At 39.3% G+C, this 26,444-nt stretch overlaps 1 protein-coding gene across 15 annotated transcripts in view; it reads right to left on the reverse strand.

Annotated features, from left to right (window-relative positions):
* EYA4 (EYA transcriptional coactivator and phosphatase 4) overlaps positions 1 to 26,444 on the reverse strand; it is a 171,702-nt gene that overhangs the window by 12,718 nt on the left and 132,540 nt on the right. For all 15 annotated transcript variants that reach the window (XM_042476060.1, XM_042476022.1, XM_042476116.1 and 12 more), the window contains 4 exons: positions 22,154 to 22,290; positions 19,887 to 19,970; positions 11,831 to 11,920; positions 65 to 123 (listed from right to left, as the gene is read on the reverse strand). In XM_042476060.1, the coding sequence (XP_042331994.1) occupies positions 65 to 123; positions 11,831 to 11,920; positions 19,887 to 19,970; positions 22,154 to 22,290 (370 nt within the window). The remainder of the gene's footprint in view (positions 1 to 64; positions 124 to 11,830; positions 11,921 to 19,886; positions 19,971 to 22,153; positions 22,291 to 26,444) is intronic.

Below are 26,444 nucleotides of genomic sequence, written 5' to 3' on the forward strand. Positions count from 1 at the left end.
TTCCTGTAAAAGGCATACTCATATAATTTTGTTACAATTTTGTTTTAAAAAAGGGATGACATACCTTAGGTCTTGTCCATTGTCATCTGAAGAAACATCATCTATATGTACCTGATCACATTCCTGTTGGGAAAGGATTTTTTTTTCTTTAAAAAAATGTGTGTCCTTTCACAAAATTTTCATGACATGTTAGTACATTAACACATAACATAACTATATAATGAGTAGCTCTTGTATTGCCAGAAGATGGCAGAATCTCCATGACTGACATTTCATATGCAAGAAAAGGGATATTGCAGCACCTTTGAGACTAACCGTGCAAAAGAAGTTGTAGCATGAGTTTTCATAAACTTGGTCTTCTTTAAGTCTATGATAGCTCATGCTACAGCTTCTTTCATATGGTTTATCTCAAAGGTGCTGCAAGATCCTTTTGCATACTGATATTCCATACTAAAACAGTTATGTCTTTGATTTCATAAGCAAGAACACCACTCTTTTAACAAAATCATCCTTAAAAATTCTTGGCACAATGGGGTATTCCTGTATTTATTACTATACTTGGAATTCTAGTGTGCTGGGGTAGCCAGGAGCACATTTGCCAGACATGAAAATGCTACTATACTTTTCATCCAATTGAAACTTAATGTTCTCTAAAACAAGTATGCCAATATATGCACACTTATTAACAACAGCTGCTTACTAGAAAAACCAAAACCAAAAGAAACAATTAAAATGTTGAGGTTATTGTTTTTATTGTCCACATTGTATTTTAGGAAAAATGTCATACCAATGTATGTTATATATGTCTACTGTAAATACCACATTCGGAAACTTTTACTAAAAGGCCCATACTGACTTCTTCTTTACACTTGCATAAATTATTTTAAAGCAATATCCCTCTAAAAACTGGGGGGGGGGGGGGGTGGGGAATTCAAACATAGATCCATGCCAGCCACATGATTTACATTAGATTTATGCCCATTGTGGCCTCAGGGGTTGTCACGTCTAACTGTTCTGGGGTATTTCAACTTGCTGAAGCCTCCAAGCTGGGACCAGCTTTCATAGTTACCCTGATCCAACACTGTTAATTTCTTTCCCCACATATTCAACTGGACACATACTGGGATGAGGTTTCTACTATTCATTTGCAACAACATAATTCCATTTGGATAGCTTGACCTTGTTGGTTTTAGACTCATCAACTGCACACCTTTACAGAAAACATATCCAGGGCTAGCTGTTTTGGCCATGTCACAAGGTACAAAATAACATCCAAAATCCATAAAACAGTGATAGCTTTTTTGGATCAACCAAAATGCACAAAATAGGTCAGGCAACAGTGTTAAAATCATACAGGAGCCTGCATTTTGTCAAGATGTAGCTGTTCTCAGATCAGGTGATAATGGAAAGACATTCATGCAGGTCAGCCCGTCCTCCTTCTGGCCATGTGGGTACTCCAGGAAGTAAAAGTTAAGTTCCATTAGCAAGACAAAAAGAGACGGTCCTCTCCAGATCCAAGTTGCTTCCATCCTTTGTGAAATGACAAACTCCTTTGTTAGGCAAAGAGCACTGAATTTCTGAAGAAGCTGTTCATGTTTTTGCATTAGGAAACATTTTAAAGGTGCTGTTTAGGTAAAACATGCCAAATGTAGTCCATTTTTTAAAAGAAAAATGTTTTACCTTTGTTGGAGACAGAAACTTCTAATTGTAAAGTCCCAGTCCATTCGCCCTCTGTTTAGGATTCCCCTGATGTGGCTAAAATGCAGTACTGAGATGTGCTACATCTTGACAAAATGCAGACATGTGACTAACCTTGTCATATTTTCCCCTCCCGTCTGATTTTAACACGTGAAGATGCCAGTGGTGCTTTGAAAGCTTTCAATATGAATTTTGTGCATTTTGGTTGATCCGATAAAGGTATCTATATTTTGTGGATTTTGGATGTTGTTGTCCTTTGCTACATGGCCAACACAGGTAGCCCTGGATATGTTTTCTGGATGTAAGATGCTACATGGCCAGACAGAGGAGGGGCCTGTCTGCATGTATGTTACTCCATACCACCTGAACTGAATTTTGTGCATTTTCGTTGGTCCTATAAAGATATCATTGGCGGGATACAGCAGACAAACCACGCAGCTTCCTCGTGCAGCAAAAAAAAATCCTCCCTCGCACAGCAAAAAGCGGGTTCTTTTTGCGACGTGATTGTGACGGCGCAAGGCGCCAATGGTGCACTTGTGGTGTCACAAGGGCGCCGAGACATGGAAACGCTAGGCGGCTGTCACGTCAAAATGGCGGTGCCCATATGTACAGGGTGCTGCCATTTTGACGCCCTCGTCACGGGCGAGGGGCGAGGGGCATCTGAAAGCGCTGCCCCTCGCACGTCATGACAGCACCCCATAGGGCCCGTCTAGCCAGCACCATTGTTTTGTGGATTTTGGATGTTTTTGTACTTGGATACCTGTACAGCTGTGCCTAGTTGAGTATCTCAGAATTTTTTTCTCATGCTCCCAGGGGAGTTTTCTGTCACCCAGGCAGACAATATTGCCAAGGCCTAACCGACTTCTGGAGTGATGAAATGGCCCAGGCAATTGATTAATACAATTGCTTGTTATCATCTGGACATGGAGCTAAATAAACTTCTTGGATCTCTAAGGAAATGATGGTAATAGAACAGCAAGAAAGTGACCAGAATAACAGTTTCAAAAGACCTGTGATGAATCTGATTAAACAAAGGCTACAGCTCCTATCAGATCCTTTTCTGTGGTGATGGTGGCAAAAAATATTACTTTTCTGCCATGCTTGCATCTCTATATAAACAGCCAATGTAGTGGTTACTGGGCTTTTGTGGTTGGGAGGCCTACTTGGTAGTCAGCTGTGACTTACTCGCTAAACTGTGGATTTAGTTTCTGTATTCAATCTGATCTAAATGCTGCAGTTGGAGCAACACCAGCAATTGCCACTTTGGCATCCACTGGTCCAATTAGACTGGGTATCTTTCAGTTTCTGCTGCTCTGGGATATGGAAGAATTCTTGGTGGACTGAGCCCAGTTATCTCTGTACTTGACTCTTGTTATCCTGGCTAACAAAGCAACCAGTGGTGGATTGTCCAACTCAGTGATAGGAATAACAATTTCTGGAAAATGTGGTGTCAATGTTTAATTGGGAAAAAAATCGCTCTGAATTCCACTGTATGGGAAGAGTTTTGCACAATCTTTAATTCTGATGGGGCTTATTCAACCATTTAGTGGCTTCTAAGCCACAGTTTTTTTCTGGATGGGATGAATGATCTATATCAACATCCATCAGACATTTGGCTCAGCTGTGGGGCTGAGGTGGCTTTGGTCATCTTAGTGGATGACCTACAACAGGAATTTGAGATGGTAAGATTTTAATGTGGTGCCATGCTATTTTTAAGGTTTTAAAGTATTTGGATATAGTTTCTAATACAATTTAATACATTAAAAGTTTAATGTGTTAACATACATTATTTAATTGTTTTTAAAATTTATATTTATACTTTTATTTTGATTTTGCATGGTGTTGAACTTGTATTGTTTGATATATGTTGTTAGCTCTCTTGAGTCCTATTATCAGGAGAAAAGTGGGATATAAATGTTTTAAATAAATAAATAAACAACGGTTGTTTTGACTGGGCCTCTCAGCATCTCTTAGTATCATAAACAGAGACTTTCTTCTGTGCTAGCTAACTGGAATGGAACCTGGGAGTATGGTGTTGTGATGTAGGTGATGCTGAGCAACAGCCATTAAGTGTTTTGGCTAGTGACCCAAATATTAAGTTGTTGGCTGTGACTGAAAGTACCTTTAACAAGCTGAGATTGCTGCACAGGGTACATCTGTTTTTGGAAATGCTGATCTGCTCATGGTGAAACACCTTAGTTATGTCATGTCTGCTGTAATGTATTCTATATAGGTCTGTCTATGAAGGCTCCACGCAAACTACAACATGTACAGAATCTAGTGTCCTGTTAAGACTGACCAGAATTCTGTCAGTTAGGTAACCACCATAGTTACATAGCTACACACTATCTTCCTGCCCAGCTCCTCCAGTCCCCATTTATGGGCAGCAACCACTATGATTGATGTAAGACTGTTTCCATTAATCAGAAAGCAGAAAGCTAATGCTTCCATGCTCTTTCGCAGGAGATTTCCATTGTGACAAGCAGAAGCAGAGTCCCTTTTACAATACCTCTTATGTCACAGACTGCTTGCATGAGGCAGGTGGGTGGGAACATCAGGCAACTGCTTCTTTATCAACAGAGGAATAGACCTCCACTGTTGCCCAGTAAGTGGAGATTAGGGGACTTCCACAGTCCCTATATATTCCTTCAAGCAGTGAATAAATATGGATCATGAATACAAACTAGTAATGAATGCCTAACTCTAGGCTACACATTTGTAACTATTTAGACAATTCCTACTCTAATTAAGGGGCCATTCAGACTACCTTTTACCCCGGGTCAGGAACCAAATTATGCACATGAAGTTCATATTTGCCCTGAATCTCCCACAAGCGAATCCGAGGCTTGCACAACAGTTGTGGGGTAAACACACGATTTTCAAATCGGAGTAAAAGCTGTATCTTTTTTTTAAAAAAAAACGGGTTCGGTGAAGGTGAACTTGCCCCCAATCATGATCGGGTCAAGTTCATGGGAGGGGTTTAGGTCAGAGGCAGGGCAGTGGGCAGAACATTCCCTCACCTTCGTCAGGGTGAAGGAGGAGGAGGAGGAAGGAGCTGGAGGAAGGATGCAAAAAAAAGGCAATCAGGGTAACTAATGGGGGATGCAAAGGGCAGTCAGAGGGAGGGCAGAGGGGGGAACTGGAGAAAGGGTGCCAAGAGTGACAGAGGAGGGGGATGAAGGAGCCGGGGGGGAGAAGGGGGCCATGGAGGGCAATCAGGGTAACAGAGCAGATGCAGGAGGAGAAGGAAGGAGCCAAAGGGTGCCAAGAGAATCGGTGATTGAGGAGGAGGAGGACGACGAAGGAGCCGGGGAAAGAAAGGGACCATGGAGGGCAATCGGGGTAATGGAGCAGGAGGAGGTTCAGGGTAGGTCAGAGGGAGGGCACCGAATGAAGCAAGCTTCCGCTCTTGAACCAGGCAGCTTTCTCTTTTTTTATTTTTTTAAATTATTTTTGACAGACTTTGCACATGTTTTTTGCTATAGGTAGATAGATATATAGATAGAATGTGGCTGCCTGCCTGTTCACTTTCCCTTTCATTTCTGCTTCCAGCAGCACGACACTTTGCAGGAGGCTTTTGCAAAAGGCTTTTTTTCTACATTATTTTTTCTATGCAAATGCTACAATGCGAATGTTACAAATGTTTCTCTTTCCAGTTTGGCAAATTGATACAGAATGCTTTTGCTACTGTCTGTAAGGAATTCAGGGATAGCTGCGGGAAAGCAAAGAATGCATGGCATCCTTTTCGGGCATTCCAAGGTGAGGAATTAATTTATTATTATTATTATTATTATTATTATTATTATTATTATTATTATGAGACATTTTGGGGTGGCAAGGAGGGAGGATGCAGAATGCAGAGATGGCATTAGATTGCATTTTGGGGTTGAAAACGGGGTCAAGGGAAGATCCATAACCTGCAGTGACCCAAATACCCACAACACACACACACACACGGAGGAGGTTTTTAAATTTGACAAAATATGCACATACCGGCGCCTGTTTTTTTTTTTAAAGGAGGGGGGAAGCACAGTTCCAATTTCCCAAGGAAAACAATGGCTGCAGGAAATGTCACCTGACAAACGCACAACTGGAATTTGATTGATGGCATTGGCGTCTTCATTTTAAAGCGATTCCTCTCCGGAAGAGCTGCAAGGGCATTCAGGGTTTAATTACCCTGATTTTTAGTGGGCACTTGCTTCTGGAGGGATTCGGGAGTTGGAGACCCGATTCTGCCCAGTTCCATCCAGCGCAAAAAGGTGAGTCTGAATGGGGCCTAAGAGAGAATGAACAGTGGCAGCATCTAATTCCCAAGCTGAAACTTCAGCATGAGTTTCAAGCATAAGTCCCTTTATGATTTAGGACTGATGGATCACCTGCTCCTATAAGACCCTGCCTTACTATAGATACGATCAAAGGTATTCCAATATCACAACATCCTCAGAAGTATTTGCTGAGCCCAGAATGTTTGAGTAGTTGCACACAGGCAATGGGAAACCCTTCCAAGGGTAGCCCATTATGTTTTGTTTTGAAAATTAGTTCAAGTACTTTTCTTCTGGAGACATCTGACTTGAAAAGGGCTATTTCTACAGGACTGGGATGAAAGCTGGAGTTTTAAATATAGTTGGGAGTTTGTATTATTTTTATCGCTATTTTCAATTATTTACTGCTGTTTTAGTTTTGATTAATATTAAGTGATGTTTCTGCTTTTTTTTTTACAATTACATTATTAATTTACCTCGACCATGTAAGAGGATTTAAATAAACAAATTATTAAATCTCAAATGAGTATTATTTTTAAAAATTGTTAACTTCTGAATAAGTAGCATTTCAGAAAATAAATTGTTAAAACATTTCATATAAACAAATGGTGAATTATTTGTTTAAATTAGTAGTAGAAAGTTATAACACACATTTTATGTAATGATAATTATCTCACACTTGATTACGTGCTATATTCAAAAGTAGCAGTATCTAATTGCAATCTTCTTGTGTTGTATTCTTATCAAATTCAGTGAAACTTTGATCATGAAGCCAATGGGAAAAATTTATCATGACACGGGTCTTATATCAGTGGGAACTAAGCTTACAGTGCCATGTATGTTGATGAAGAATTAAGTTCCTTCAACAGAACATACTTTCAGGCAAGAGTGCATGGGACTGCAGCCCATGGCCAAAATCATGCAGGAGCACTAATATATAAGTATTGTGCATGCGGCTGCACTTTTTCAGGGGTTCTGTAAATGAAAGGCCCAGTACAGATGGGCAAAAAGTGCCATCCTGGGGCCGATTTAAGGGCTCGGTAGAGTGGAGTGTCCCCATGCTCTTGAGCCCTACCGTGCTCTCCCGGCACCATTTTGGTGTGAGCGTCTTCAGATGGCATGTGCGCTGATGACGTACATTGTGTGCCATGTCCAAATGGCATGGTGCACAACAGACCTCACCGTGCTGCTCCAGGGCGCTAATGCCACCTTGATAGAGGCAGAAAAAGGAGCCATAGAAAATGAGCTGCAGTCACCATGGCAACAACGCAAGGGATAAAGGGGCGGCCTCTGTTTGCCCCTTTCCCCTGTCTGTCCAGCCCCTAAGTTTCCAGTGTCACCAGTATTTCTACAAGTGCCCACACACTTTTCTCTTACACTTTGACTTGGTGGGTGAGCAGTGCAATGAAGTCTAAATCCAACCCATTATCTTTAACTCATTAATTTCCTTTATTCTCCTTTCAAGCCATGTGTGTTTATATCTAGTCCACTTCAAGCATGCAGTGATGTAGACATTTGTCTATAAGCGCTCATGTAATAAAGCAGCTAGTGTTAAAAGACTGTTAACAGCTGAGTTATTGTAGCTTGTTTCATGTTTGCATTCAGTGTCATGTTTTGTCTCAAACAAACTCGAGGTAACACCAGGAACTAGTTCTTTTTCATTGGTAATCACAGTGCAACACCACCCATTTACCTTTTGATTCCCCCTAGATGTTTCTATTTCCAGGGCAGAAGGACAAAGTTTTCTACACAATATTCATTCTGGGCCACCCCAGAAACTCCAGAGTTTCTCAATACTTGAAAAACATATTTTTCAACCATTTTTTGAAGATTCTTTCCATCACCAATATGGTTCTATATGGTCTTAAACTGTTTTATCTGTTTTTAAATAGCTTTGTTTTAACCTGTCAGACTGTTTATTAATTTAGTAACTTAGAGGTGCCATAAATCAGAAACGACATGAAGGCACAAAACAACAGAGCATAAGTCTGAGTAGACAACTTCCATTTCCAGTGCCCACTACTACAAATGGTTTCACCTTCCTTTCCCTGGCTTCTACTTGTCAAATTCCTTCTCTTAGCACACACATCCCAGTCTCCTTTCTACAAAATTGGTCTTGCCCAGTTTGTTTTCTCTTGGGATGAACTTCATACCATCAAAGTAATCTGTTTTCCATTTTCTTCTTTCCCTTGACACACTTGTGATCATGTCCCCAAACATCTTTGCTCTTTTAGTTTCAGTATTATTCAGATTTAGCCCATTCTTAAAATAATTTCTATACAGAAAATTGAGCTAGGAAAGGGACAATCCTAGGCATTTCTGCCAAGTATGTATTTTGCCCAGCATTTGACAAACTCCTTAGATTCTCAGGTTGTCTTCAGTCACATAGTTGTGTGTCTAGAGGATCTGTGCTGGATAATCCTCTTATCTAAATGCTCTCATGGCATTTAATTCCATGTCTGTCATACTTCCCATAATTCTCACCAATTCTGATATTATGTTTCCATCCCTTATTCTTCTTTCATATCTTTCATTAAAATCTAAAACAATTTGATAAACAACTACTTCCTGTTTCTAGGAAGGGATATATTATTATTATTATTATTATTATTATTATTATTATTAACTTTTATTTATCTAGTGCTGTAAAGTTTGCACAGTGCTTTACATAGTAAGGGTCAAATAAAATAAGAATAAAAAGAATAAAAACCTGCCAAGCAGTGTACAATCTAAAACAACAAGATTACATGATTAAAATATCTCTAAAATAATACTAACTAGACATATGATATAGGTCTTCCAGAGTGGTAGTACCTAGTCTTCCTACAATGGTAAAATCTGGTGAGATATAATTTTGCAGAAAAATATTTGAAGAGGGACCATATACTGGCTATGACTGTCACTACACAAATATATTTTTCCTATGTTGTTCTTGAATAGAAAGGCCTTTGCAAGGCCCTTTCTCCCAACCAATTTTCTCAAAAGCAGTCTATTATCATACAGAGACATGGAACAGTAGGGCAATACAGACCGGCACTTTGTGCTGGCCTGCATGCGTACAAAGGCTGAGCGTTCACAAGCTCCAAACTCTAGTTCTGCCACCCGGCCAGCATTATGGTGTGCACCCGACCACACAGCACGCGCCAAATGGCTCTACACATAAGGGGCATCATCAGGGCACGTGAGCGCACCTATGGCACCCCTTCCAGGATGCAGAAAGAACCTGCACATGGGCCATGCTGTGTGGTTGCCATGGCCTCCTTCTGCAGCAAAAACGGGTGGTGTGGAACCGCCTGTCTGTATAGGCCTAGTATTATATAAGAGTATTCGATAAGAAGCTATACAGCATTTAATTTGGTTGATATAAATCTGATTAAGTGAAACATTTCTTATTAAAATTTCAGTGACAAATGTAAATTAATTTAATAATCAAACTATAAATAAGAAAATGAAAGTGAATGGACCTTTCTTTTTATGTAATTTATTTTCTTCCATTTGAAAAATGACCACAAATAACTAGAAGGCATGAAAAGGATCAAGGGCATTTCTTCTGCTTTTAAAAGAATGCTTTACATTACTCATATGATGAAAAAATGGCTTCCTCCTGTTTTGAGATTCTGTGATTTACCCTTTCAATACAATACTTTAACACTTACTTCCTGTTATTCATGGCTGAATCCTAGAATGAAAACATTAGATACAGTTCTTGTGCCCTATACACACACTTCCCTAAGAAATATTTTAACTTTATTATAACCATTTTCATAACATGCCAGAAGTTTCCAAGTTTTAGGCTTAAATTCTGAAAGTACTTGGAGCTACAAAATTTTACTGAATTAGCACTGCACAGAGTTGATTCAGTTTATAATCCAAGTGCTTTGAGAACCTCAACCTAAATTAATTCCCTCCCATTCCCAGTGGAAACTAATAAGTCTACTAGCATAATACCAAGGAATTGTTGTTTGATCACAATAGAGATGGGAGAGGAATGGGGTGGGGGAAGCTCTCTGTTAATTTTAATGTAAGGCAAAATACCTTTCAAAACAGCTACAGAACTGGCTACACTCATGTCACAGTGGGTCACTGGCTGTGCAAGTTCAAAACTAAGAAAGATAAAATATATTTTCCATTACTGAGTGTTTGCAAATTCATGTACAATAACTGACTGCTGCAACATAATCTTGAATTATTTCTCAGTACAACTAGTTCCTTACAGGAATGTTTCAGAATTTGACATTTTTACTAAGGAGTAAAAACCTACAGATGACCCACAAATGTGAGTCTTTTTGGAATTGTCAGTAATTTCATTATCCAATAAAAACAACGACTCATTCCAGTAAAAACAAAAATCCTATTATGAAGCAGTTCTTAGAAGTCACAGTCTAGAGGGTGAACAACAACCCCCATTCACCGTTATCTGCTAGAAAAGAGCAAAATTGGTATAGATGATCTGCCAAATGTACATGGAATGTTTTCCTACCTATCAAAAAGGGCAGCATAAGGTACTATTTTCATAATTTGCAATGATAAAATAAGTATATTGTTGAAATAATCGATCCAACTTCTGAATAATTTTTAACATGTGTATTCCTTTAAAATATTTTCTTAATACCCAGTGTAAAAGTATTGTAAATTAATAGATTTTAAAAATACTATAGGACAGCTGCATAAAGTTATTATTTAATTTTATCTAAAAGTCATCCTTAGTCTTTAAGTTGCTCTCTGTACAGTGATTTTCAGTTTCCTCATAAGCAGGGCACCCAACACATCATCAAATGGTTCTACAGACTAATAAAAAATAATAAAATGATGGGGCAACAGAGTATAGAACTCATCAATCAAGAGATCACTTTCAAGATCTCTGAAGACTTTTTTCACCATATGAGAACCCACTTCTTGTTAGGCATTATCAGAATACAGGGCAACTTTGTCAGTGCACCCAATGTGGGCATAGGTAGTAAGGGCACTATACCCCACCATGCACAGACCAAAAAATCCCCTTAAACTGCTTCTCTGAAGGGCTAGGAAACTCTCTGGAGCAAGTCTGCAGTGTCAAAAAGGTCTGCAAAAGGAAATGAAGAAAGAATGACAAAGCCTGATGCTATGACACACATCAAGCTGGATTTAGGCCTAGATAACAGCAGCTATAACCTTTGTAGAAAATTGCTGTCCATTCCTAAGAGAAATGCCATCCCTTTTCCTTTCACTTAGGAGCAACACTAAGCATATTCCTATACAGGGCAGCTCCACTCCAACAAAAGCTAGTCTTCTGTAGAGGAGAGATCCACCAGAAGATAAGATTTGCATGTTCACTTTCAGGAAGCTGTAAATGTTCATGCTAAATCTGTAAGCTATACACACTGAATCGGTTAAGTTATTGAGAAGCTGGAACAAGATGTTGTCTTTTAAAATTACATCTTTTAAGCAACCAGGAAGAAAAAAGACCCAAGGATTTCAACAGAAGTTATGTGTAACTTAAAATACAACTATTAGAAAATTTAACCTGGAACTGTTTAAGGAGTGTTCTTTTTCTTCATAGACCTATTTCTTAAAGTTTCTTAAGTCAGGATTATTTGGCGCATTTGTAACTGCAATCAGTTCTGAACACTTCAAATTAATTTTAACAGAACATGATACAGAAAGAGCTCTGGCAAGTGTTTCAGCAACTAGTCAGTAATATCAGATATTGTTAACTGTCAGTGACTTCCAGATTCTGCCCATCTAATGGTAGCAGAAACCAACTGGACAGGAATACAGGCTACAAAACTGTTTCTGTAAGATTCTAATGTTTAGCAATGGATAATTAGCACAAAACAAGGTATCATGTGCTGGGATACAAGTGGCTTTATATACATTCAGAAAATGCGTACCTCCAGATCATTAAAAAATAAATGTGTATCAGCAAGATTAAAAATCATTTCTTCCATCCGAAGTCCAAGTGTCACTGCCACAGGAGGATCCTTAGGGGAAAATGAAAGATTATTATGTAACTGGTGCAATAAATGGTTAAAAGTTGTAATTCAATAAATTATAAAGTACACTGAAAAGATTTGCACTAACTTCTGTCATAACTGCATATTGAGTTGCATATACAACTACACAGTTACAAAATCACTAGACAAGGGGTATAGTGACAAATTATTATCCTGGGAAGTTAAGGAGTTGGAAATATAACTTCATCAGAATGAGACATTAATTCTAAATATTGTAGTAAAATGCAAAATGTGTATAATAACTAAAGGCTACTGTATATACTCATGTATAAGTCTAGAAATTTTAGTCAAAAAATTGACCCAAAAAACTTGAGTCAACTTATCCATGTGTTAATGTAAGTATTGTACAACTCTTAATAAAAAAGGAACCATCCCCCTGTGAAGGGCAAGAATATAATATGTCCTGGAAGCACTGGTCCTCCTCTACTCTCCAATCCATCCAGCCATTAGTATGAGTAGAAACAGTTATGCCTACTGGCATTGTTTTCATTTGCTTCATCCTTTAGATCTTTTGTTACATGCACCTAAGTTTTTACCCTTGACTTATCCATGGGTGATATCAAAATCCATAATTTTTGCCCCAAAACCTACCCTCAACTTATACATGAGGTGGACTTATAGTCGAGTATGTGCAGTAATTTACTGTAGATGAAAATAAGATGCACAAAAAAGATTTAATATTAATATAGTACAACATATGTAGATCAATAGTCAATGCACATAGCTGACAATCCACTGTGCAACTGTAATGCACAATGAACACAGGCAATGCATATTCATAAAGAACTCTGTATATTTTAATAAGATACAACATGCACAACAACCTTGCATATGCAACTCTAGTTATGCCACCATCACCTCGATATGAACACATTGCCTACTTCCTGACCAATCACTCTGCATGCACAGTATAAATTATGCTTGCATATGCCACCAACAGGATGTCAGCCAAGGCATATCACCCTTGCTCAGTCAGTTTCCTAGCAAAACTAGGGCTGTATATGCACTGCAGAAATAACGTAGGACTGGTACAGATCGGCACAATACAGTGTCTTCATGGCAGCGTGGGGTTCATTCGGTGCATACACACCCATGCCGCGGGGAAGCCAAATGGCTGACTGGACGTGGGCCAACTTTATGGTGCTGTGGCAGCACGAAATTTAGACACCACGTGCAGCTGCAGTGCACTGTCGGGGCAGGAAAAGCCACTGCAAAAAAGAGTGTCAATTTACAGTGCCCACCCAGCTCTTTCAGGGGCAGTGTCATGCCGACCCCTCGGCCGGTCTATTTTGGCCCATAGTTAGACATTGTTTCAACTGCCATGACTCAGTGTTATGGAATCCTGGGATTTGCAGTTGTCAGCTCTCTGACAGAGAAGACTAAATATCTCACAAAACTACAAATCTCAGAATTCCATAGCATTGAGCCATGGCAGTTAAAGCAGAATCAAACTGCATTATTTCTGCAAGACAGATACGACCTAAATTATCATTGAGCACATGAGTCTTGTGTGGCATTAGTGGTGTCTGGAGCACATTAAGAGGGGACATTAAAAGTTACATGTTGCACACTCATTGTGGAACATTATTTATTAAAATATAGCTAAAATATAGGAAAACCTCAGATTACTGGCATTCACCTCCTCCCTCTCATAATCTTCACTGTTCAGCCATAATGAATATTACAACTTAAACTGGAGCCAGTCATGACCAAACAGGAACATATAAGACCATACCAGAAAACACAAACACATACACAAAGAGGCATCATATGGAACAACAACTTTTTGTCCTAATTTCTAAAAAAACCCAAACCCTATGATCAGACCAGTTGCGGGGTGGGGATAGGGAACCTTGGTGACGAGGCATTTTGTACCAAAGGAGCATTTGTACAAACTATAAACTGGCATGAAAAATGGAGGTGGGGGTGGGAGAAGAGTGAATGAACTGTCAGGGATGATGGGAGTTGTAGCTCTTCACCTCTGGCTCAAACTCACCACCTTGTTACGCACCGGCGCTGACCAGTTTTGGTCAGTGGTTAAAGCTTTGCTCTAAAGCAGCAGAGTTACAGAGAATAGGCTGAAGACCCCGACAAACTCTCCAAGCCTTCTCACTCTTGCTTCCACAGAAGTCTTCACACTTCTTCAGGATCCAGCTGGCTCTTGTATCTTCACCCAAGACACCAGACAACTCAGTAGTCTTATATAAAAGATCTACTTTATTCTACTATATACAGCTCCAAAACTATCCAACAAAACTCCACACTACTCCAATACAACTCCTCAACTACGCAAAAAATACATTGGGATTCATAGCCATTATTATAGTCATTGGAAAAATACCACCCACTCTTGTCAGTTTCCACCCAGTGGGCGTGTACAACCATTCTCATTGGTTCTCTTGGTTCATCCCATAATTAATGATTTCATCATTTCACCTTGTCCACTTTAACAATTCTCAGGTGTGTTCAATTATTCACTTTGCATTTCTGTCCTTGGCATTTAGGATTTGTTAATTACATTACCTCTTACACCTGTGTGGCTTCTAATTGCTTTTGCTGAGTCATCCTGACTCTCACATACAAGTTTTATTTCATTCACTGTATATCCCATGTTGCTTTTTCCTTAACATGAACAACATATTTTCTCATATCCTAAACAGGTAGCTTGCCTCAGAGACTTCAGACAAAAGCACGCATCAGGAGCCTCAACTCTACTGAAGCAATGGAGTTGGAATAAGCATTCCACTCTGTTAAGCCAGGAATGGAATTTGCTAGGGAAGGCGAGATGATAACTCACAAAGAGTATTCTTGTATCTTGCCTACTCTATGGAAGCATGCCAAGGAGAGAAAGGATAGCAGAGTAAACTGTATTATCACAGAGCATCTCCCTGACCCCATCATTTGAGGATTTTTAAAATTGATTTAACCCAAGTGGTAGCAGTCTGTGGCTTTCCTCCTCACAGGTGGAAAAGAAGTTAGGAGATTTTGTTGTTGTTTAATAATTGTATTCTGGATTTGTTTTTCAACAAGTAAGTTCATCTTAAAAAACTAAAACAACTAACAATCAATATAGCCATCAATATAGCTATATCAACATAAAAGCAATATAATAATTTCACACAATACATCAACAACAAAAAAGCAAGTCAAATAAGAGTACAGATGGCCCTCCATTTTCGTAGGGGACCCATTCACCCCTGCGAAAATGGGGACTCACGCATATTCAAGCCCCATAGGCTTGAATGGGGCGTGCCCCTGTGCGTGTGGCTCGTGCACGCACACCATTGAAAATAGTGGAGGTCGCCCCTCCACGAATATTCAAGGTCGCGGATCTCAGATCCACAAGTTAGGAGGGGCGATTGTATAACAGTTCTAAAATAATTTCATGGTAATTAATATTAATATCAATATTTCCAGTTAAAGAGATCTAAGAACAAATCACCAACACAAAACAAATGGAAATAATGGAAATATAAAATGTAAATTGTAGTAAGAGAAGCAAAATGAATACTGCAATCCTAACAATATTTACTTGGGGTAAGTCACACTGAACTTAGTGGTACTTTTGAGTAGACATGGACAGGATAATAATAATTATAATGATAATAATATTTATTTATATCCCGCTTCTCCCTGTATTGGATTGAGGTGGGTAACAAGATATCAAAGACAATAAAATCAAGTCCAAAAAAACCCCCCAAACTCACGGAAACAATAGTTAAAAGACATATTACATTTCAAGTTCCCAAACTCCCTCCCACCCTATAAAACAATAAAACAATTCCCAACCGGTGGCCAATAGAGTCAATCAAGATCATTATACAGTAAGGTACAACAAATGTTTGACATTTCTATTACTTCTCATGCACCCTCATTTGTACAAATGTCTGCCTGAGGTGGCAATCCATGCATCTGAGGAAGTGAGGTGCAATTCACAAAATCACATGCTGAAATAAAGTTAGTCATTAAGATGCCATACCATGCATAAGATACCTCTCATAAAGAGTCTAGGGCACAAGAATTTATTTATGTATTTATTTCATTTATATGTCACCTTTCTCTCCAGAGGGACCTAAGGCGGCTTACAGATATGACATTTAAAATTGCATAAAATTCAAAACAAATAAAAAAATATGTAGGATATTATGGTACAAAAGTGATACAAAATCATTAAATACAAAATAAATTAGTTTATGTTAAATTTAATGCACAATCTTCACATTAGAGCAGATCACTTCCCCAGTGGTAAAAAATACCTTTTCCTCCAAGACAACTGTAAGTTATACAAGAGTGAAATTGCATACAGCTACAAATACAGTATATGAAAAATGTGATGGTGAACATGCCCTCATTTAAAAATAAATAAATATGAAGGCAAGTCAGTAAGAAGCAAAGAAGCAAATATGTTAAGTACATTAAAGTGCCAAATTCTATAAAGGAGGATGAATTTGAAGCATACAGGAATACTGCCATCATACTCTGCAAACACTTCAAGATTTCACCACCTTTAGGGTGTATTAAATGCATATATTCATGGATACACATATACATACATGAATGAGTATATATGTAGTACACACAGACACAGATATAGACATAGACACACACCTCTTAGTTCATTGGCTCTTGGGAATATGGTCCTTAGCCAGAGATTGCCAGAACTGCAATCAAGGGTAGATAAACTGTAATACTTCCCTGTCTCAGAATACAAATGCCTCTGGTTATGGTAGTCATGGGCCTAAATTGGAGCCAGACAGTCTGCCTGTTGACTTTTGCACTACATTGGGCCATGCATTAGAATGGATCTTAGGAAACAAAGTAAAATAACTAACATTTAGGTTCTGAGGAGTCAGGCTGTAGAAAAGAGTCTGAATCATGTCAAAACGCTGCTTCCTCTCTTAATACTAAAATCAAATCTTTGAAAATCAAGTCCTGGCCTCAAGGAAAAAGCATGATCAATTATATTCCAAAACAATTGAATGAAAGTATTTACAGGTTGAATATCCTTTATCTGAAATGCCTGGGAACAGAAGTGTTTCAGATTTTAGAATATTTGCATATACATAATGAGATATCTTGCAGATGGGACCCAATTATAAACATTTATGTTTCATATACACCCCTTATGTACATTTTATGCAATATTTTAAATATTTTTTGCATAAAAAAAGCTTGGGTACATTAAACCATCAGAAAGCATAGCTGTCAACATATTAGCCACCCATGATTTTTATTTTATTTTTCATTTTTTGGATTTTGGAACATTTCAGATTTGGATATTTGGATAAGGGATACTCAACCGGTAGTAGCAAAACTCTGAGATTTGCTTCATATGGTACCAAACAGAGTTCACATGTATGGAGCTTTTAGTAAAATAATAATTGTATCAATGAATGTCTGCATTTTAAATGGAGAACTTAGCATGAGATGTTTTATTAACAGAAATGTTTCTGTATACAGTCTGACCCCATATCCACGGATCAGTTTCACTCTGTTTCACTTACTTGCGTCTGGAAAAAAATATCTCTGTAGCAATAGCAAGTAAATTTCTATATCACTTATCAGTACACTTAAGCACTCCCTAACTGGTTTACAATGTGTAAGTTAATTGCCCCCAACAAGCTGGGGCACTCATTTTAGTGACCTCAGAAGGATGGCAGGCTGAGTCAACTCTTAAGCCCCTGGCTGGTATCCATCTCACAACCTTGCAACTGTGAGTGAGTGGCTGCAGTACTGGCATTTAACCACTGAGCCACCAGGGCTCCAGGCATCAGAGGTCCATCAGTGCAACTCTATGGTCAGGTTTCAGCAGAAATACAGCATTCACCATTATCTGCAGTTTTTGCTATCTGCAGTAAGTCTTGTAATGTTTTCCCCAAGGATACAGGAGTTAGACTCTAGTCAGTCTCCCTTTAACTTAGGGGCAGACAGCTGAGACATTTGTGGGACCTAATTTGGAATCACAGAGTTGGAATATATCACAAGGGCCATCCAGTCCAGCTGCCTGCCATGCAAAAATACACAATTAATGTGCTCCCGACAGATGGCCATCCAGATGGATACTCAGTCAGGGAGGTCATGGGCCTGAGCCTGCAGAACCTGAGCAGACAGGATAAGGGATCTTGGAGATGTCTCATTCGCAGTGTTGCCATGAGCTGAGGTTGACTCAAAGGCAGCTAACAAAAGGAAACTCCACCACCCTATGAGGCAGTGTGTTCCACTGTCAAACAGGTCTTACTGACAGAAATATCTTTATAATGTTAAGTAGAATCTCTTTTCCTGTAGTTTGAATCCATTACTCTGTGTCACCTAAAAACCTGTGGTGGGTTGTAGCATGAAAGTTGAGTGAAAATCTCAGGAAATGCCAATTAGCTACTTTTAAAGGGTATTTGTAGGGTTCTCTATTAGTTTGTGGGAGACTCTTAAAAAGCAAATTGTTGTTCCTGGAGGTCTCCAGGAGTTGTGATTCAGAATTTTTTAGACATCTGGGACGGGACCATTTGGGAGGGTCCTTTTGAAGATTACTTGAAGAACCATATCTCCCATATGAACCTGCCAGAACACTAAGATCGTCAGGGAAAGGCTTTCTATTGGCCTCACCACCTTCACAGGTCTACTTGATGAGAACACGAAAGAGAGCCTTCTCAGTGGCTGCTCCCACCTTCTGGAACTCTCTTCCATGGGAGGCTACAGTGGCCCCCTCTCTGCTTGCCTTTTGATGGTAAGCCAAGACATTTTTATTTAAGCGTTTAAAATATAAGCATGCCACAACGTTCTTTATATTGAGCATGTATATTGCCTTTTAACATCCGTCATATTTTAATGTTATTTTATATTGTTTTAGGTGATTTTAATTGTGTACAATTGTATTTTAATTTTTTAAAAATCTGTGAGTCACTTTGGATCCCTTTGGGGAGAAAGGCAGCATATAAATGAAACAAACAAACAAATAAATAATTGGTGGGTTGGGGGAGTTGCCAGGCTCAGAGGGATCAGGGCATGCCTGGGGAGCTTCAAAATAATCTTGGGGCCCAGAAGCAGCCTACAGGCCACTTTTCCCCATCCCTGCTGTAACTAATAGAAAAGTGTATGCTTAATAATAATTTAATTTAATAATTTGTTTTATTTATATACCGCTATTCCAAAGATCATAGCGGTGAACAGCAAGTAAGCTAATTAGCAAGTAAGCTAATTTGCCCCCAACAGTCTGGGTACTCATTTTAGCAACCTCGGAAGGATGCAAGCCTGAGTCGAGCTTGGGCCCTTTTGCTGGTCTTGAACTCGCAACCTTGTGGTTTCAAGTGAATGGCTGCATTACAGGCATTTACCCACTGCGCCACCAGGGCTCCTTAAAGCTCTAAAGCCTTTTGGATTGTTTCCTTCGGGCACCGGCCATTGGAAATGTTTTGAGATATGCTTTTGTTTCCTGTGATGCAATTACCTGAGGCCATTAAAACTTAAAAATGCAGTTCTTCATGCCACTCATTAGATGGGTTTGATAGGATTATTATTATTATTATTATTATTAGCTTTATTTATATAGTGCCGTAAATCCTGTCAGAGTCCTGAGAAATCTTACCTGTAATAATTTACTAGATATCTTTAAATTTAGGGGCTGGCTTTTTTTAAAAAAGAAAAGAGAGAAAGTTTGTCACTGTCTTTTATTACGTAATTGAAACTCACTCTTATTTATATTTTTATCTTCAAAGTTGGCAGCAATCGGAGATAGAAAAAATACTATAAGAAGCTATAAAGAGCCACAAGGGAAATGCAAGTGTTTAGAAACAGTTATTTATACCAGAGAAGCCCGTGAATTCTATAGAAAGTGCTCCAAGATTTCAGGAATATGATTTTCATCATGCAGAACTGAAACAACAATAAAAGAATGTATTAAAAGGAATTTGTACGTATTTTGAATTCTTATCTTACATACCTTCCCGTATTTTTGTGCATAAGAGCCTGTAAGAAGCGAATGGAAGACGATGATAGTTTCATCCAAATCCCAAACAAACACACGCTGAAACAAAAACAATTACCAAAACTGTAAGAAAGCTACAGTGAAAATAAGCCTTCTCAGCAACAGATAATGATGGAGCCACAGAGCATAACCCAGAAAAAGCAATATTGACTCTAAGACCTGGGTTCATGTTCAGCTTCTTGTAAAGTGGTATGTTTCATGTTTTGCTTTAGTCTAGAGGCAGGAAACACTGATGAATCCAACAACCAATTCTTCTTTGGAATCAATTGAGGAATGTAAAACCTTGCTGCTGTCTACTCACAAAATGTGGAGTGTTCCTGTTGAGTCAAAGGGGAATCTCAATTCTGGGAAACTTTTGTGGTTGTCATTTTTCCTGTACCCCTTGCTTTAAAGTGGAAAGATGAATCTTCAGAGTTGCTGTATTTAATGGCAGGGCCTAGGAAAATAGCCAGGAGGGCATGTGACTATCATTCTATTTGCCTAATATTAAATACAGTTAAGAAACTTTGGTTTCTATTTGCCCGTGGAGATGCTCACTACTTTTAATAAACCATTTCTTCAGTTTGTTATAACTGGGCATGGAGTGATATGTGGCTCCAGTGTAAGGCGCTATCATAACTATTTAGCTTTAAAAGGTTCCAATTCTGCTCACAGTTGCTTTTCTATTTTGTCATCCAATACAAAGATATTTGATGTCACAGAAGAAACTGCTGGAGTTTCATGAGAAATACAGACCAGACTGGCAGAAGACAGACTGCACCTTTCTTGCAATTTAGGGTCTCGACAGATGGTTGGCTCTGTGCCACCCCTGTTTGCCCTGCATTGTTACCGCAGCCACCAAACAGCTTGGCAACGATGCACTGCCAAAAAGAAGCTGCCTAGAGCAGCTTCTTTTTTGCAGCGCCAGAAACTGGAAAGGGCACTGCCATGACGCCACTTCCTGCCAGCACTGTTTGAGCACTATGGCCTGTTACAGACAGCCAAAATAAAGCTGCTTCGAGTCACAGTGGAGGTATGGTGTTTCAATGATGCATGCGTCCTAAAAGTCCAGAAGTCGCACCAAAGCCATGCTCCAGTCCTAAGGACTGGAGTGCAGCTTTGGTGCAGCTTCCAGACTCTTAGGACACATGCATCATTGAAACACCATACCTCCAAAGTGACTCTAAGCAGCTTTATTTTGGCTTTCTGTATAGGGCCTGAGTGATGCTCGCACCAACATGGCACCGCCCATGTGGAGGGCAGCAAGCCATGGACTAGGGCTGCTGGGCATCTAAATGCCCAGCCTCATCTAGCCCTAGTTCGCCTGGAGGACACTGAAAAATGCCCTTAAATCAATGTAGACAGACAGGGAAGTATCCTCTCACAAAACATTTCAAAGAAAAAAGGAAATTGTTCAATTGATATTTTTATGAAACTGATTTGCATTAAAAGTTTGGGCATGCCCCTAGACTAAAGTGGGCAACTGCAGCATGTCTGGCAGCCAATTTTCTGTCTCAAGACTCTATGGGAGCAATATGGACTACCCAAAACAAAAACAAAAGCAAACATGGGAAGTGGTTTTGATTTTTTTCCCCTGGTTTTGAAAAATAGGTCTTTTTTATGCTAAATAATGCAGTGGAGCCTTGCAACCTATTTAAGATGTAAACAATAATAGTAATAATTAGAAGTTGCCTTTCTCCCAAAAATGGGACTCAAGGCAGCTCACAATTAAAAAAATAATACAACTAAAACATACAAAAAGGAGAATATTAAAATAGGATTAAACTATCAAAATGATTTAAAACCACACTTGAAAAGATAAAATACTATTAAAAAGATTTTTAAAAGCTTTAAAACAATTCAGCAATCCAGTCTAAAACAGTACAGCACTCTCAGCCCATTGTTCAAAAATGTTCTCCTGTCAGATCAAAAGCTCTTTTGCATTACATGGCAATGCAAGGATAGCAGGGAAGGTACCATTGTGGCCTCCCTGTAAAGGGAGTTGCAGAGTCTGAGGGCAGCCCTATCTCATATGCGCCCCCAGCCATTGTTGTGAAGGTTGTCGGACTGGGAGAAGGGGATCTCCTTAGGATCTCAGGGACTGTGCAGGCTCACATGGCAAGTTACAGCCTGTTAGATAAACTACACCTATACAATATAGAACTTTATAGACCATGACCAGCACTCTGAATTGACCATGTGTATTAAGACTGAGGGTAACTATGTATTTTTAAATAACCTACCTCTAAATCACTGTCAGGTGGGGGCGATGGGTTATTTTTACGCCCTCTACCCCTTGATTTTGATCCAGAGCTTCGACATGTTCTTTCATCAAGATCTTTGATTGGTGTTGAGGGGCTTTGCACAGTGTCAAACTCTCCTGTAAACAAAACAGTTCAGAAAAATTGTTGTTGTTATATTTTAGGATAATGCAAAGCACTCCTTATATAATTTTCTATGCTACTATTCAACTATTGTTCAAAAAACATCTAGGGGTAACCGTGTTGGCCATATAGCAAATCCAATAACATCCAAACAATGATACCTTTATTGGACCAACCAAAATGCACAATTACATGTTGCAAGCTTTCAAAGTCACACTGGCTTCTTCATCGGGCAAACAGGAGGAAAAAAAATGAAAATGTTAGTCATAGGCCTGTATTTTCTGTTTCTGGTCTTAGTTCAGATGATAGGGAGGGCTATCTGCAGGCTGGCACCTCCTCCTTTGGCCATGCGGTCACTGGTACATTTTCAAAGTCAAGGAAATGTAATGTCTATTTGCAATTCAAAGAAGATGTTTCCTTGGAATCCAGTATATCTTCTTCCTTTGTGAAGCCACAGGTTCCTATGTGGGGATTCCAGCCCTGGTGTCCATTATTGTTTTGTTGTCTCTAGTTATTTTAATAGGATAAATTGTTTATTTACTATTTTGTATTTCGTGGTTTTAGACTGTACGCCTTTGGCAGGTTTTATGTTGTTTTGATAACTCTGTAAAGCATCATGGAAATATACACTAACAACAACAGCAGCAGCAGCAGCTAAATGTGTACACTGTGTATACGTGAAGAAACATACAAGTTGAAGGAGAAGTGCTCAGTGGTTTTTTTTTGGTTTTTTTGTCTCAGTCTACTCAGCACCATCTAATGCTGAATTTTGCCCTGCAAGGTAAAATGGTAAAGGGAGGGGGGGCTGTATGCATGGCCCAAAAGGCCTGTTCCCTCCTGCTGCTGACCTAGTGTTGTCCTATTTAGACAATGCAGATCAATAGCCCCTGGCTGGGAATGGGTACGCCAGACACCATTTTGGTGGATCTGGCCCAAACCTGGCTCAACCGACTCTTAGGTTGTTTTTAAATAATGGGCTGCTTGTGGCTGGGTTTCTCTGAAACCCTATGAACAGCTGGCTATTTAAAATTTGCCTAAGAGCTGGTTGGACTAGATCCACTGGAATGGTGTGGAGTTTACCCATTCCTGGCCCAGCTGTTGGTGTGAACAAGACAACACCAAACCATGGGAAAGATGAGCCTTTTGGTGTGTGAATATACCCCCAGAGTTTACCAAAAACCCTACCATGACAGCCTGTAGTTTAGATAGTTGTCACTGCTGCCATTCTCCTTGCAGCCCCCAGTCACGGCCTGTGATGCTGGCAGGGGGTGCTTGGCTACATGGGTAAAGCCAGGTGCCCCATTTACATGCTTATACAGCAAGAGCTTGCAAGGAGAATTGCACAGTGGTGATGTGCAAATGAGCGGGGATGATGGCTGCTCTATGGCACGGCAGTGGACTGGTGTCTGAACATCTGCCCATCATCACACTGGACCAGATAAATTCTGCAGGGTGGGAAATGGGTCAGATCCACCAGGCAGAATATAATGGACTTGGCCTGTCGTATCCTGCTCATGTGTTCGCATTCCAGGCTCCATTTTTTCACAGTCCTCTGGTCCATGACTTATCAGATAAGTGAGGGGCTTCCTGTATATCACTAAGAAAAAACACCCTTCACATCTCTTAAGGACACAAGAACACCAATATGTGCAAGAGGTTCTACAATTGTGAAACTGAGCTCATTTAAACTGGAGAAAAGAGGAACAGCAACATCTATCCATATTCTTTTACATATGGATCTGTTCCCACTATATAAAAGAACTGGTCAAGCCATTTATGCCAGATCACCACTGCTGCAGTTAATGACTGGAGCCATTGTAATGTCACTTCACTTGTTTCCGGCATTATTCTCAAAACCAACAGTAAGTTCTACAAACAAGCTCTTTAGAATCCTGGGTAAAATCAAGTTCAGTCACTAGCTTATTGTTTTAGAAATTTTGCCACATGTTAAAATTGCTTGATGTCATCTATGTGACTTTTAGAGAAACTGAAACAACTATTACCATCCCTACAAAGCCCCCACTTTAAGATGGCTTTTGATGTGAATATAGTGGGGAAACTAACTGTAGAAAAATGTTTTTCAGCACTTTTTAGAACTATATAAAAATAATCCAAATTTTGACTTGGAGAATATAATTTCTTAAATGCTTATACAGTACTCAATATAATGGGTTTTTTCAGTTAGTTAAAATACATACTGAATTATTTCATCTTGAGTAATGTTTAAATCTACTTGATTTTAATTGTTTATTCTACAAAGCACACAAATAAAAGCTGTTTCCAGATTCCATTCTATATTAATAATTACCACAATAGCCCTCATTTTTGGACCAAATATGTACACAATAATAGACATTACTAATATACAATACTAATTCCAATCACTGAACCATGTACATTCTGGATATTTAGATCCAAGTTTATTTCATTAAACTAACAGCCAGCTGTCTCCTATTTGAAAGCAAGGTATGATTCTATTTTTGCAAAACAGAAGCCAATGGTTCTTCGAGCAAGAATGGATTTAATTGCTTGATTTGCATTTTACAAGTAACAACAGCTCACACTGATTTTTCCCTTACACTTAAATTGATTTTATTTTATTTTTTTTAATTTTAAAATGACATTTTGCACATAATGGAATAGTGGCAGTTTGTTTGTTTTTCCATCAAGGAAGATTACAGCAGGGGTTGGCTAAGGAATAATGATATCCACTGCTACCAGAGATAGTTATAACACATCAACATATAGCCTTCATTGTGCTTTATATTAGATAAGTTTCAGGGGCTACTTCTAAATTGTGATCTGTGTGTGTGTGTGTGCGCGCACGCGCATGCACACATGTGTTTTTTTAAAAACACCTGTAAATAGTTTTAAAATAATATACAGTACTGTTTTTATATGATGATTTTAATTGTACCATGGATCCCACCCGAGGGTTGCCTCTTCTTTAATGCTAACACAATCTAAAGATACCTCTAGAGCACTGCCAAAGCTGTTTACTGAAGCTGGTATTGTTCTCCACAAAGTCCACCTATTTGTTCTCTCACTCTGAGGGAGTCTCTCATAGCACTAGCCACATTCCTCTTGCAACCATTATAGGTTCTTTTGAAGACAGTAGTAGAGAGTCTTCCTCGTGGTTGTGGTGGAGCAATTTCCCATCCTTTCTGCTCTGCCACCAAAGGTTGAGTTTTTATCTCAATTCATAGAAGGGTCAGTCTTAGGTTTAGTCATTTGTTTGTTGTTGCTGTGTGTCTTCAAGACATTTCTGACTTATGAGGACCCCTAAAGTGACCCTATCTGAGGCTGACAACATGTGACTAGCCATGGTCACTCACTGGGTTTCCATGGCCAAACAGGAATTCAAACGCAAGTATCCAGAGTCATAGACCAACACTCAAACCACTGTGTCATGCCGGCTCAGTTTTAGTCATACAATATACTGGAGCTTATCGCACAGGCCCCTGGGATGGGATCGGGGCGAAACAAAAGGGGGCGAGATGGAAACAGAATAGGGGCTCCGCATGCCAGTATGTTGCCGATGCCACCGGAAGTGCCCATTCTGTTCCTGTTCCGTCCCACAAGAGCGATTTTCAGGAACGCTTCTGAACAGTTCCTGAAAATCACTTCCTGTGGGACACATGGGGAACAGAATGGGAATTTCCGGCGGCATTGGCAGGATTCTGGAGTGCAATAAAATGGGTGATAGTCCCCATTCTGTTCCCATCCCTTTCATTCCATGCCGGGAGCGTACCAAGGGGCTGTGCGATAAGCTCCAGTAAATCAGTTACACTGGTACATTTCATAAAATCAATGGATTTTGTCATATAGGAGATTAATATATCAGTTATACTTGTACATTTGATTAAATCAATTTTAAAATCAACAAATTTGCAGATCTTACAGGCCAGCACAGGTAATAGTGTTGAGAGCTCTGAGTGGGTGGGAGAAACTGCAGGGGAAAATCATCATTCCACCCACTTTTACCATTAGGAACCCTTTGGGGTTTTCTATGAATAGAAGAACCCTTTCTATTTACCAACAGACATCTTAAAAGCAGTTTACTTCAGCTTCTCTTATCCCTATTGTATCATAACTGTTGTTTCTTTTTACTAGGGGACTGTAACAATTCAGTCACTCTATGTTACATTAT

Source organism: Sceloporus undulatus, chromosome 1 (assembly GCF_019175285.1).
Source record: "Sceloporus undulatus isolate JIND9_A2432 ecotype Alabama chromosome 1, SceUnd_v1.1, whole genome shotgun sequence".
Lineage (NCBI taxonomy): Eukaryota > Metazoa > Chordata > Lepidosauria > Squamata > Phrynosomatidae > Sceloporus > Sceloporus undulatus.